At 40.7% G+C, this 14,837-nt stretch overlaps 1 protein-coding gene across 3 annotated transcripts in view; it reads right to left on the reverse strand.

Annotated features, from left to right (window-relative positions):
• The window catches only part of PPP1R9A (protein phosphatase 1, regulatory subunit 9A), a 142,430-nt gene that overhangs the window by 61,028 nt on the left and 66,565 nt on the right, over nt 1–14,837 (reverse strand). For all 3 annotated transcript variants that reach the window (XM_009895349.1, XM_009895348.1, XM_009895347.1), the window contains exon 2: nt 470–602. In XM_009895349.1, coding sequence (XP_009893651.1) covers nt 470–602 — 133 coding nt within the window. The remainder of the gene's footprint in view (nt 1–469; nt 603–14,837) is intronic.

Raw genomic sequence — 14,837 nt, forward strand, 5'->3', positions numbered from 1 at the left:
GAAAGCAGAAGCTTCTTATTTATATTGTTATTTGGTAAACATTTATGCTTTGGTTCCTCTTGGTTTTCCATGTCAGTAACATTAATATCCTTTTGCTTCGTTTTAAAAACTTTATTATTCTACCATTTTAATTACACACAAAAAATACTACCTTCACCCTTATGAGGGGCTCAGAACAACAATCAAGATTTTTACTCTTCTAGCGGAGAATGAAAAGCATCACATTGAACACTGTGTAAAATCATATGTTAATGGAGTGACACAGAACAATTCCCTTGGGGAAATAAAGAACTGCATGTCTCTAAACTGCTTCTTTAATTCCTTATCAAACAATTCTTGAAATCCAAAAAGCCAAGGTGACTACAACAGATTCACAGAAATTCAAGACAGGCTCTGTAGGCATGTGTAGACTTCCTCAGACTTGTAGATCAGTGTCACAGGAACTGGAAATGGAACACAGGCTCCATACCTTTTTCTAGTTCAACCGGGAAGAGCTCCAGCTTTTCCACACGCTTCTCAAGTTCATATTCAGCTGATGCAGCCACTGGGTCTACTTCATCATTTCTCCTGTCATAGTCTTCATTGGAATATGTATTGAAAACCTGTGGAAACAGACCAAAAATCACTCAACTACCTACTCCAAAAAGACTTTCAACTTACGAAAATAGCTACTGCTTTTGTCCTGTGATGTTGCAGAGATTGAGAAGGCTTTTAAAAAACAAATTTCTCCTGTTCATGCAAACTTCAAGTTTTTAAATTTGTGCTTTTTCATTCAAGTAAAGCACAAGTATAGTTGCAAAAGTCAATTGAGTATAAAGGACTGATTTTTATTATTTGTGGTTAAATGAAGAAGATGACCTCCAATGACTAAGTTGGCCTATACATGCCAATATTTAAAATACTTAATTCAAGTCATTAAGAATGTACTATTAGTAAAGATTCAGAGACAGGAAAAAGCAAAATACATTGAAATGATGATCTCCATACAGTCTCTGTTCCAACCTTTTTTCCTAATGAAGTTCCAGTTTTGATTCATCTAACCAGCAAGTTTGAGTGCACCCTCAGCAAGATTGCCGACAACACCGAGCTGTGTGGTGCAGCTGACAGGCTGGAGGGAAGGGATGCCATCCAGAGGGACCTGGACAGGCTTGAGAGATGGGCCTGTGTGAACCTCATGAGGTTCAACAAGGCCAAGTGCAAGGTCCTGCACCTGGGTCAGGGCAATTCCAAGCACAAATACGGGGTGGGCGGAGAATGGATTGACAGCAGCCCTGAGAAGGACATGGGGGTGTTGGTGGATGAGAAGCTCTCATGCCAGCAATGTGCACTTGTAGCCCAGAAAGCCAACCATATCCTGGGCTGCATCAAAAGACGAGTGGCCAGCAGGTCGAGGGAGGTGATTCTGCCCCCCTACTCCACTCTGGTGAGACCCCACCTGGAGTACTGTGTCCAGCTCTGGAGTCCCCAACATAAGAAGGACATGGACCTCTTGGAGAGACCCCAGAGGAGGGCCACAAAGATGACCAGAGGGCTGGAGCACTTCTCCTATGATGATAGGCTGAGAGAGTTGGTGGTTGTTCAGTCGGGAGAAGAGAAAGCTCTGGGGAGACCTTACAGTGAGTGGCCTTCCAGTACCTAAAGGAAGCCTACAGGAACGATGGGGAGGGACTCCTTATCAGGAAGTATAGTGGTAGGATGAGGAGTAATGGTTTTAAGCTGAAAAGAGGGTAGATTTAGATTAGATATTAGGAAGAAATTCTTTCCTGAGAGGGTGGTGAGGCACGGGAACAGGTTGCCCATAGAAGTTGTGGATGACCATCACTGCAGGTGTTCAAGGCAGGTTTGATGGGGCTTTGAGCAACCTGGTCTAGTGGGAGATGCCCCTGCCCGTGTCAGGGGGTTTGGAACGCGATGATCTTTAAGGTCCCTTCCAACTCAAACCATTCTATGATTCTATGAACCAAAGCTAGACCTGAAGATTACTAATCTACATTTATGTCACCTATGGATACCATTAGAGATTATGCTCCATATTATGTATTAACTTTTTAGGAGAGCAATATACACAGCAATGGGTATTTTTTAAACTAACCAGGTTCACAGGTTTATTTCTGCTCTAAAGCAGTAATTTGACCCTGACTGCATTAACTTGATTATATCATTTACGTGACTTTCCATCATACGTTCAACGTGAACATATCCTGCAATCAGAGATTATTCAGACCTTTAAGGATTTCAAAGAGTCAGGAAAAGCATATTTTCATATTTTAGAGGTGAGAGTTTGCCAGCCTAATTCAGTTAACTGTCACGTTTGGTGGTAATGAAAGAATATGCATTATTAGTGGTAGTAATTTTACTGAACTTTAGTCCCACGCATGTATCATGTTCATTACTTCAAATAAAGGAAAACAATTTCCCATAGATCCTTTTCCTCTTTTACAGACACCCTACAGAAGATACAACTACATAGCCACGTTTTTCTCTATCGCTGTTTCAACATAAAACACTGAACCATGCTACTTAGCTACACATATATTCAGAAGGTCTCAAGAAGCCTGCTCTCTTACAGCCTTGCTTGGAGGCTCCTTAAGGACTGCTGCTGGAGCACGCACGCCAGCCTGCTGCCCAGCGCAATGCCAGGAGCTTGGCTCATTTCCACCTGAGGTTTCACCTGCCCCAAAAGCTGTTAGTTACATTAGATTAGAAATTAGATTAGTTATTTTTCAATAGTAAATATATTAAAATTGCAATACAAAAATACTATTCAGTACTATTGTAAGTATAGTAACTGTGTTATGGCTACTGCAAAGCTACCACAAAAAAGCCTCCCAGCTTTATATAAAGTAGTGGTTGAAATGGAAAAGATGTTATTCACTCTATGGAAATTTTAACTCCTGTATTTTACATCAATGTGAAACACTTAATAAATTGCCTCTTCCAAGAAGACTGAGATGATAAACGCTTTACAAGAATCCACAAACCCATCTCACATTGATTTTTAGTGATATTGATGCAAGAAAAAGGCTGTTTTAACTAAATCACGTTCCTAAGAAGCTTTCATAAATATATCAAAAGGCTAAGTAAAGTAAGTCCTAAATGCTGTCCAATGCTGCTGAACATTTCATGCTGCTTTACTATGTACACGATTGGAGAAAAGACACTGATGCTGAAATAAGCATAAGGAAATGTAACAATTTACTTGGTCTGAAATAACCTGCAAAATCTATGTGCAAGTTCTGGCCACACAACACACAAAGGGAGAAAAAACTGGTTGGCAAACAGTCAACCCCTTCAAAATGTAAGGAATCCCCTTCAGCTCCTTCCCTAAGCTTCTGTTTGTGGGTGCAATAACTGCATCTGCATGTAGTACTTTGTAAAGGCCTTGAACGATGTATTAATTTCTGCTCTTGCTGTTAACCCCATTGGGAGTTTGAATTCCCAGTTAAAATGGAAAACAAAGTGGAGGGTGTCCATACCTGCTTAACAGCCTGACAGCAGAGTTCTGAAAAGTCTCTTGTTACTCCACGTCTTTCACAGGCCTTTTTTACACAAGATGAAGCCTTCTTCATGTTGTGTACCCCTGCCTGCTGCTTCTCGAACACTTGAAGACAGGAAGAATCATGAACATGGTTTTCTATGTAGGTATACATAGAAAGATACGGTATCATGGATGTACCATATGGTATCATATGTAGATATGGTATCAAACTCAAAAACAACCTGCAGCTCTGACAATGCTAGACTGTATGCAGTGAAAGTGAAGCAGGTACATGACCGAAAGCCATTCCATGTAATCTTTTGATGTACAACTCGAGGCATCCATCTCTACCCTGACACAAGAATGATCAAACCAGTCAGGAAAGCCCACTCAACAGCAAGGAAAAGCCCTGCCGCAGGCTGGTGGGTACCCTCCCCTGGCAGCTTCCCTTCTCTGGGCTTTGCTGTCAAAGGCGACCATGCCCACTAAGGCTTCCATATCCAAACCCAACCTCATTCATGCTGACACCAACCAAGACAAGGATCAGTCAGTAGATTGAACCCAACTAAAACATTACCAAGCTAAGGTTTCACCACAAACCTTTAGGTCTGAAATGCAGCAGTCAAGCAAGCAAGTACAGGTTAAAAACAACAGCTGTGAATTTAGCTTGGATTGTCTCATTTATCAACATGATGAGAGAGAACTGTGTTTCAGATGTGGAACAGAGATGGATGTGACCAAGGAAAATGGAGATACAGTCACTAGCTGTTGAAGGATGGCGAGAAACGCAGATAAATATTGCTTGCTGAAGACAAAGAGTAGATGAGGGCGAGGTATAGCGAAAAATTCTGTCACAAAATGAGTACATTTATTTCTGGATTACTTTTCATCATGTTAACTGGCCCCATTGTTTTGCTTTTGTTCAAAGACTGGCATTAGTATATTGTGGCAGCAGTTTCAGATTTGTTGCAAATGACTGGATATGCACCAGGATAATTTTCTTTCAAAGCATCAAATTATATATATTGAGTTCTTGTTTGGGATGATCTTTCAGATTAGATAGAAGAGATGGCTTCCTGGATCTTGCTTACTGTTTTGGAGTATTTATATTTGTACACAGGAAGGGAACTAAAGATACTGTCGGGGGTGAATACAGTTACCATTATGTCTCCAAATATACCGTGCCACTCTTATCTAGTACCCTATCTAAGGATTCAGTCTGAGATTGTAGGATCACTGATAGCATCAAGGTAAAACAGCCTATGTTTCCTATGGTCTTTTGCAAATTGGTCATATGATCTTGCCTGCTGTCTTCAACATCTTTTGATTAGGGGAATAAGCAGGATATTCTTGCATGTCATTTACCTCATTTTGCACAATCACATTTAATGGTTGATTGAGTCTATTAAATGAATCTCTGGGTGTTAAAATGAAGAAAAGAAAATTTGTGCTTGGAAATGTTCTTTCTTTGTGTAACAGTCTATCCACCATAGTAACGAACTGCTTGCTCAGTACAGTCATGAGAACTGTCACTCAAGATTTTACTTTGCTAAAAATAAAATATACAGTTATAACTTTTTCCTCAAAGTACGTTTAACTTGATTTAAGCAGACCTACTTCACCGCCTCTGTTGCTGCTGTGTTTCCTAGAGTGTGTGTGGGATTTCAGACTCATGGGAATTCTTCCATTCCCTGTGATTTAACAGATTTGGTTTTGCCGTCACACTGGCCAAGTACTACAATAAAGTCTACTGAGCCATTAATTAAAGAAAGCTCTTTTTCAGGAAAATCCAAAACATCATCTTAATCTCTGGTTGTACCTCTCAAAGTATTCAGAAAAAAAAAGTAATTTTCCATGGAACTCACCTGTGACATTTACTAGGATTCACAGCAGCACTTGCAATCCAGCAACAGCGGAAGTAAAAAGCCACCAACACCAGTGACAACCCAACGGATACCAATGCTCAATGTGTATGTGAAAACAAACCAACCCTGAAGAACTGACAGGCTCACTCCAAGACTGCTGTTAACACAACATACTTCTGCCTTCTCTCAAGTGAAAGAAAATGGGTCATCAGTGATTCATCCACCACCAAAATAATGCCAAACTGTATGATCAAAGAAGCAGGTATTATTGTTGCGCACCCTGGGCACACATACATGACTACTTGCTTCTCTTTCAGACAGCAGTGACAGAGCACAGTCTAGAAAAGACATGTCACTAACTATAAAAATATATTGCAGACTCTAATTCAGAAAAAACCCACCACATTTTGGTTCTAATACTTCATTTTATGAGCAAGACCAGAAAGATGGAAACTGATTATTCCTGGGAAAAGGAAAAGTTTTATAAGTTTGGAGTATTTTCTCATAGCTCTCAACAACCACGAATCTTTACAGAATTTTGCTGGCAGTAACCAGTAGGTAGTGACAACTCTGTTTGTTTGTTTGTTAAGGAAGTCAGAATGGAGATGAGCTATGAAGAATCACATGGGCTACAGTCCCCACAGGCTAGCCAGCTTAGCCCTACATTAACCATGTTGTTAGTGTTGCATACTATAAACTCTGCAACATAAAAACTGCCTCCTGATGTGTTTAAGAAAGTCCCAAACATACTGAGTATACGCTGGATACACCTACACTGTCTTTGCAAGTTGTGCTAACTTAGAAGACCTGATCCCAGGTTCAGCTGCTACCAACTGCCTAGCCATCCGTGCTTTTTACCCCTCCAATGCCTGGTGGCCACCAAAGAGAAAGAACCGTGCAAGAACCGTGCAAGAACCGTGCGTATTGGTGGACAGCACCATGTTGCAGTAGCTGTTCTACCACACCTTCAGTTACTCAAGTCTAACACATACATAAATAGTCTCTCTTATGCGCAATTCTTGATTACACCAAATCATTCCACCGCAGGGGCCACAGCCAACGTAGGCTGCTGATCACTGTGCAATACCAATTATGAAACCATGCTTTCCACCCACTATTGCTATGCTGTTATAATGCCTGCTCCTCATGCCTCTGTTCAGAAAGCAAAAACAGCACCTAAGATCTGACCCAGCCATCTGGGTGAGGCAGACCACTATCACGATCACAAGAAAGCAGTGCTGCAGAAAATGGCACAAACACTGAACGTTTGCCAGCAAGTCATGTCTCTGGCACCCGCTCCGGGGAGAGAGGCAGGCATCATGGCCACTATCTCACCATAATGATGTTATGTAAGACCAATAAACTAGAACCTTTCCCCATAATGATGTCATTTCTGAAAATTCGGGGCAAAGGTTTTGTAACCCTCTTGTGCTAGAGGCATTTTGAAAGTGATGCTAGGCCAGGGAGTAGTTATTAGAACCTGTGCTCCTAAGCCCGTCATTACTATACGAGTTGCTGGTGGCCACCAACAAGCTGAGCTTGACATCACTGATTAATCTTCAGAAGTACTCTCTAGCCGATGCAGAGTTGTCAATGTGCAGAAGATAGCACCTGCCAGCAAAAGAGACTGGTACTGCTTGTGTGAACAGTAAACATTGCCAAAACCTCTCCTCAAACCTACACAACAACCTATCTACCTCTTCTTTTCCTTTCATCACAGTCCTTGGGCGAGAACAACCAAAGACACCTATCAGAGGCACCTTCTGTCCCATTATAGAGAACTAAGATTTTCAGGCACACTTGAAGACACAAAAAGCAATGCTATTAGCCTTGGGATGATCCAAAATCCTCTCATTTTTTCACAGCTACCTCAGCAAGACCAAGGGCAGAATTTGGGTTTCCTGAATCTTGTATGGAGCCATGGTTCCAGAAACAGCAGCCGCATACTGTAAAGGGACTGAATGTGTCTTCCCAGTGGAAAACCCAATGCTCACTGCTTTAGTGCATGATGCTTCCTTTCGTACACATGACAAGCTCCGTCAGAGTGAAAATTGGTATTATTAGCCTTCTTGTGTGCCTTTTTAAAAACTTTTAAGAATCTGGAACACCTTTGTTCCACGCCTTCTTTGCAGACACCAGCAGCAGCCAAATGGGTCATCTCTCCATACATCCTGGTGAGAAGCCCTGATCAGGTCTTCTTCTGGCCACACATCATTACTGTGCAAACAACCAACACAGGAAGGCAAATAAGTACAGAACTCCCCGACAGTTTTATCTTTTTATAACTCATCTCCAGGCTTTACTAGAGGAGAGTCACAGAGGACTCTCTCATGTGGAGGGAACAAAACTTGGCACAGACAGTGTCCATGTTTGGAGAGCATGGACCTTAGAGTACAAACTCTAATCTTTCCTACTACCCATTTTCTTCTCCAAGTGAATCAACTTGTTTGTCCTGCACTGAAACTGGGAGAATACAGAAGCATGCAAACACCAATGGGAACTAATCAACCTGACACTACGGATGCATCCTTTGGCAACCTTAATTATAATGATAGTAATAACAATTTCCTTTAGCTGGTTCTGCCACGTACACCCTGTTGACTTTGGGAAAGATGAAAACCCAGAAGCTGTCTTTAATGCAGGCATGAATGGAAATCACAAATATTTTGTATCAGAAGCATAATTATTAATTCCAGTAACAGCTGGAATTTCAGACAAGTTTTGTTGTGATTGTTAGCAAGAATCCAGACAAGGAAACAGTGGCTGAGTAAGTCATTTGGACAGAGGACATTCAGAAAAACATTGTAAGTTGTGGATGACACCTTCAGTACTTGCTCAGCCTAGAGAAGTCTTTAAGTCTAGAACAGCATGCAATACCACCTCCCTACCCTCTGCGAGGAGGAACAGGTACATTTGCAATTTCTTTAGAGCAGTTTTACAATCACGTCCAGGTTTGAATATACTAAACTGCTGGGCCTCCTCCACTAAAGATGAAAAATTCTCTTGTGGGGAGAGAAGTGAGGAAGAGCCATAAGAGCGCCAGGAGGAAGGAGGAAGGAGGAAGCAGACATGTTGACGAACATGACACTGACCTACAGCACTGTACTGGAAGCACTAGCAGTTGTGAGGGATACTCCTGAGCTGCACCCTGCAAGGGCAGGAGGCAGGCACAGCCCTGAGGATAGCCCCTCTTGCTGTGCTCAAGAAGCTAAATGAGAGAAGAAAGAACACAGTTTGACCACCCATTACCTTCTGCTTGAAAGTGTCTCTACAGCATAGCTTTAGGGAGTAGAGGAAGCTCTGCTAACATCTGAAATAGGTGACTTCTCTTCTTCTATAAAGAGACTTTTCTCTGCGATGTGGCCTCTCTGTCACAGTCAAAGGGAGTGAGTCAGTGAGGAGGAGCCACCACAGGCTTCCTCCAGCTTTCCTGGCTTCACGCTCCCCTAAAGCCTGCGTGGGCATCAGCTGTCACTAATGCTTCAGCAGGGAAACACCAAGGAGACAAATCTTCCCAAGAAGCAATTGCCGGGATGTGACACAGATGGGAATTAGACAGTTGTAATATTGAAAGAAACTGATCGTCTTAACACCAAAACCAAGCCTGGGGTTTCCCTCAGAAAGCACCGTAGGAGAAAGATTTGATTTAAGCAGCCTGAAACTCCAGCAAAAAGAACTGCACAGCAGACTTCAGTTTCTGAAATCCTAAAAGTATCCAGGCCCTAGACTTCTCCATCCCACAGAGACCTGAAGAGGTCTGTATGTAAGAAGTTACATACAAGAGCACGCCAGGAGCAACTGCTGCCATGCACAATCAAACTGTTCCATTTTCAAACAATTCAATACCAACTGGAAAGTGCTATCTTTAGATACTCGTTTCAGGTAACTAGCACACATTATCAAGTCTTGTGTCTCCCGGCCCAGTCATAAAGACCATATCCAGTAAAAAATCACAGTGTCACTGCCCTGCAGCAGCACCCACACATCTCAGCTTGAATCCATACAGCTCCGTCCACTACAGCATGTCCTGCATCTGACTTGTCTATGGAGAAAAGCATCCGACTGATGCTAACCCCAAACTGCCATAGTGGTGGGACACATACATTAAAATGCATTCATTAGGCCAGTGACACGAGTGTGGTTTTGTTTCCCAGAATAAGCAGTTGAACAACCAGGCAAACTTCACTTCTACGCTCATTTCACTGAAATCAGTATCTTAAATTTTATCCAGTGCAGTTTCAGGCCCAAACACGGAACTGAAATTGCTTTGGTGGCAGAGATGGATCATCTCCCGGTATCAATGATGGGAAGACATACCTGCTCACTCTCTTGGACCTCTCCGCTGCAACCACTACTGTTAAATCGGAAGGTCCTACTGCTTCAGCTCAGAGGGGCTGCAGGGACTGGAAGTAACCCAGCTAAAATGCTCAAGTTCTTCCTAGAAGGATGAACTGCTCGTCCACTACAAATCCTTTGCCTAAGCTTTTTAAATTCTTTGTAGGTCAACATTGACATATTGGTATAAAATATGGCCCTCTTAGCACCTTAAATCACATAGAAGGCCAAATTTTCAGATTTCTTTTTCTCTGTTATCTCAAATTTCCTGTGTACAAATAGAATTTTTACCCTGTCTTTCTGCTATTTGGCTCAGTTTCAGGTGTGACATCTTTAAAACACCTGTTTTCATTAAGCAATTTCCTAGAATCAGTGATTTACCCTATCATTTATTATTTATTCAGTTTGTACTTGTTTTATTGCTGATGTACTAGTTTTGTTACAATTTAAGTCACTACTTGTCTACATAGCAGAAAAATACAAAAATTACTGTTGCTGTAAATGAAATGTGTGCCCCATGTGAAAACTTCACGCTGTTACTCTTCATTAAGACAGGTCAGAGTAATTAGTAAGTAAAAATAAGCCCAGGTACTGAAGATTAAAACCACAGCTAATACAGATCTGCTCTTACAGAGTAATTTCTAAGAACATAAAAAAAAATCCTGATCATTATTTGGCTAATACTGTATCATTACAGATGAATGTTATATGACAAAGGAGACTAAGATCTCCTAAAAATACTAAGTTTTCATATTAGTGCTATCTAAAACCTTGCTCCTTGAAGGTAAATTTTTACTTAGATAAGTAAAGTAGAAGGTAAGTAAAAATTTTTATAGTAATAAGTAACACTCACTCAGCTGAAGACATCCTATATTGTGTGTGCTACTCTAATGAGAATCAATGAGGAGATAAAAGATGCTCTTTTGTTAGGGTTACTCTTTCTCACTCTTTAAAAAGGGACTCTTTTCCTTCTGAAAATAGACAATCTGGAAAAAAAAAATTCCAGCAGTTCAAGTATTACAAAAATCAGACAAGTTCTGAGAAACTCCTGTTCTCCAGACGCCGTCTCGCGTTTGGCTCAGTGAGCTGCTGCCTCCTTCATGGGGAGGAACAGATACTCCTCTGGCCTCACATGTGCTTTTCTAATGTAGTGTATTTTTCAAAGCCTCTGCCTCCTTCCTCCACAACAGCGTGTATCACTGACCTAGTCTAAGGCTACCCTGACACAGATCATCTCCAGTCATCCGCTAATTACACTCAAAGCCATTGCCAGGCAACACTCTTCTTTCAGAGACTTTGGAACATGAGATCTCTGCAAAGGGACAATACTTCAATAAAGCATTTAACAAAACAAAACCATCCGAGATGTAGCCTGCCCCACCACTCCTGCCAACAGCAGTTCAAAACCAGGGAGATGCTGAAAGGGAATTTCTCATACGCTGTAACTTTGCCTAAAATAAACTTTGCAGTGGCAGAATGTGAACTTTCCCATGTTGCATCCACTTCGGATGGATTTAGGGTCCAAAGCCTGTTGCAAACAAGCAGGACCATAGCCCTGCACCACCGTCTCTTCATACTTTTTAAGGGACTTGAGAACAAAATCAGCTCCTTTGAAAACTAGTTAATACTTAAACACTTAAGAAGCTATACCAAATGCAATGCCGGTCTCATAAACACTGAGGACTCTTCACTGTACAACACCTAGTGTCCTTGTTCACAATCTTGATCTAGCGCATAGTGACCAAATGAGAATTGGAGACTGAACTGTGTCATGTGGCTTTAAGTCCTTGTAGACTGAGCTTGACCCTCAGAGAAGCAATCCTACTCACGTGAAACTTCAGGAACATCATGTCATGAGGAACACAGATGACATGAATCATTTCTTTCTTTTCTACACAGGCAAGAAATTACGGCCTCTAGGTTGCTGAGGGCAAATATGTCTCTACACCAATCCTGGAAAAACTTCGGCTATTTTTCCATGGCAACCCTAAAAACCCAAACAGTTCACTCACTGGCAAACAGCGAGTTACTTCAACACAAAAATTCTAAGAATATTTCTCTGTTCTTTTTTTTACTAAACTCATTTTCCATGCTTTCAGCATGCAACCCTTTGTAGAGTATCTGAACGTTAGACTTACCTTTTGCTGGAAGGCAATCTAAGTAACTCAACTTGCTTATCCTGAAAGGGTCACCCCGGTCAGACTTAAAAGGATTCACTGGTATCGAAACATGCCTCGTATGGAATTTGCAACTTGCACAGCTATTAGGGTTGCTGTGTCTTAGGTTAATTTTACAAAGCGAGTGAAACAGCATGGTGCACTGAAACCTGGCGTTGACAAAGACATCTGAATAGCCTCATCTGATTATTCCTGCTTTTTTTGCATATAGTGACCGGTAACAATTCCGTGAGGTTTTTTCTTTCCATCCTTCGCAATATTTTTATTTGTCATAACCATTACTACAAATGAGAAATTCCAATACTGTCCTGTTTTTCTCTCACATTAGTGGTACAGGCTAAATGATTTTCACGGAATTCCGTTTGATGGTTTTGCAGACCTGGGTCTAAATCTTCTTGTGCAGTGGGTTGGTTTTTGTAATGAAGCAGCTTGGAAGCAACAGTATAATGGGTGAATATATGACTAGTGAGGTGACTCCCCTGAGTCTTACCGATTATATACGAATCCCAAGGACAGTTTTTAAGTTTTGTGTACTTCACAGGTACACTTCATATATGACTCATTCCTTTGCTCTGACCTTGCTTTTTTTTTAACTCTACTTTGTATTACTGGAAGTTACTGACAAAAATTTACTGCACAATTGTTTGAATCTTCTACTGTCTATTTTTGGTCAGTAATCCACAATTTAGAAATAGAAAATACAAATCAGGAAAAAAAATCCCAACTTGTATTTTTCACCACAGTAGCTTGACAATTGCAGGGAAAAGAGCCAAGAAACAAGCTCCACTGTATTGCATTCCCATAAAGCTCAGGGTTCCTCAGAAAGCCTCTCCTGCCAGACTTCTTTCACAGATCCTGGACAGATTAGAGATCGAGGTACAGCAATTTAACGTGTTACTGCCTACAGCAGTGCAGTACTGACCTTTAAACCTGAATGGCTTTGGCTGACTGTAACTGCACTCCTGTTTCAGGGCAAAGTAAAAACATTTGCCTGCACCTTAAGAGTGTCTTCATCCAGCAGAATGAAGAAGCAGTTGCAACAAGAGCACACAGATAACCACACCATATGAAAAATTATAAAAATATCAACAAGAATATTTAAGAAGCAAATTCATTTCCAATGTGACGGCAGATATATTTTATCACTCTTTTGGCAAGCCCCGCTATTGCCAAGGTAACAAACTAGCATACTAAAGAACTCATTGTATCTTTGAACATGAAAATAAGCATGCAAACGAGAACGTTTGTAGTGAGCCGAGTATGACAAATTAATTCTAATAGAGTACAGCCTCAAGTCTGGACCTTTGGTGTCTAAACAAGTTTAAATGGACAGAAGAGCACAAAGCAAAGTTGCAATTTCAGTCCCTAGACATTTATTCCTGAATCTGCTGCAGTACTTTTTCCAGATCCTTGCATCGCTGCCAATTTACATCGTAATGGAGGGTGCTATTTTTCTTCTGCCTTCAAGAGTGTGACACATGAGCCGGCCAAGAGTAAATGCTGCTTCTGGTACCAATTAGTACAGACTGCCATACAGTAGCAATGTCACCATGAATCAACACTTCAGTGTTTCTTCTCCCAGCAATCTCTTGCTCCCTCAGCCTAGAAGTCAAGATATCCAAACACAGAGTAAAAATGCCACAAACATTCTCAGAGACAAACAACCGAAACAAAATATTGACTATTAATAAAACATTCTTACTTCTTTTTAAAATAAATCTCAGCCGAGACAAATTATGCAACCTGTATATTCACTGAAAATAAGTCCACAAAAATAAAATTTCACAAGTCATTCCTCTCATTTATTTACAAGTGTCAGAACTGTTAGAAAAACAATTCAAAGGAAAAAAGGGGCACAAAAAAGTGATCACAGGCATTCATTTAGAAGGTTTGTTGAATAAATTATACAGATATAATTAATCCAACTGTAGTTTTATTGTGAACTTATGACATATTTTGCAAATGGAACAAAAATTAATACAATGTATATATATTAAAAATGTACAACAATGTATATAGATTAAAAATAGTACACATTACTATCTATCCCTTTACTTAAAGCAGAGAAAAGAGCAAAGGTGGAGGAAAAGAGGTGGAAACAGTTTGACCTGGTGTCCAGTTTTCTCAATACTACATCATCAATCCAAATCCTATTCTGCTTTTTTGAGGTACAAAGTTGCAACTACCCCGAAGGTTTTTATGACTCTCCCATACACCTTGTCTCATTCCTAGCAGCTACTGCATTTGGTACTAACTGGCAACCTTAATGATACTGCTACAGATGCAGCAAAGACTGAATGAGCCAGGGAGAGGCATCTCCAGTGCCAGAAACCAGAAGGCTTTACAGCCTTTGCCTCAGACCAAGGCACAATAAGCAAATGCACTTCCATGCCAGACCATAGTGGGAGCCTTCCTGAATCTCTAAAGCTGCCCCACCATCACCATCACCTTTCACAATAACTAAGTTCATATAAAAAACTTAAATGAAGAAATGCTTGGATTTTTTTTTTTATGAGAAATTTTTACTTAAAGAATTCTTTGGATTACTAAATAAAGACAGTCCCACAGTCTAAGCTGACTGTGGGAAATTTTATTATATTCTATTAAGAAATATTCTATTAAGAAAAACTCAGATGTGTTAAACCCTTCCTTTGCAAAGTGTCAGCGCACAGACTATTCATTACTTAAGTACACAGCTTACGAGTTGAAGCATAGCTTAAGTATGACACTAGATATTAGACAGCCCTTCAACCGGCCTTCTGTACAGGGTAAACATAATCCCCCAATTTAAGGTGGCACATGTTACAGAGAGTATTTATTTAGTTTGTAGTACAAGCAGGTATTTTTCTACATCGACTAAAATGCTTGTGATTCTATGGAATCTAAAGCCTTTGGTATCCTATTGCTGTATTCACACACCAACATCACCACGCAGTGACATAAAAGAGACCAATTAATGGGGTGCTGCATTAATTCAGCAGG

This window comes from Charadrius vociferus, unplaced genomic scaffold, assembly GCF_000708025.1.
Source record: "Charadrius vociferus isolate BGI_N301 unplaced genomic scaffold, ASM70802v2 scaffold31, whole genome shotgun sequence".
NCBI lineage: Eukaryota > Metazoa > Chordata > Aves > Charadriiformes > Charadriidae > Charadrius > Charadrius vociferus.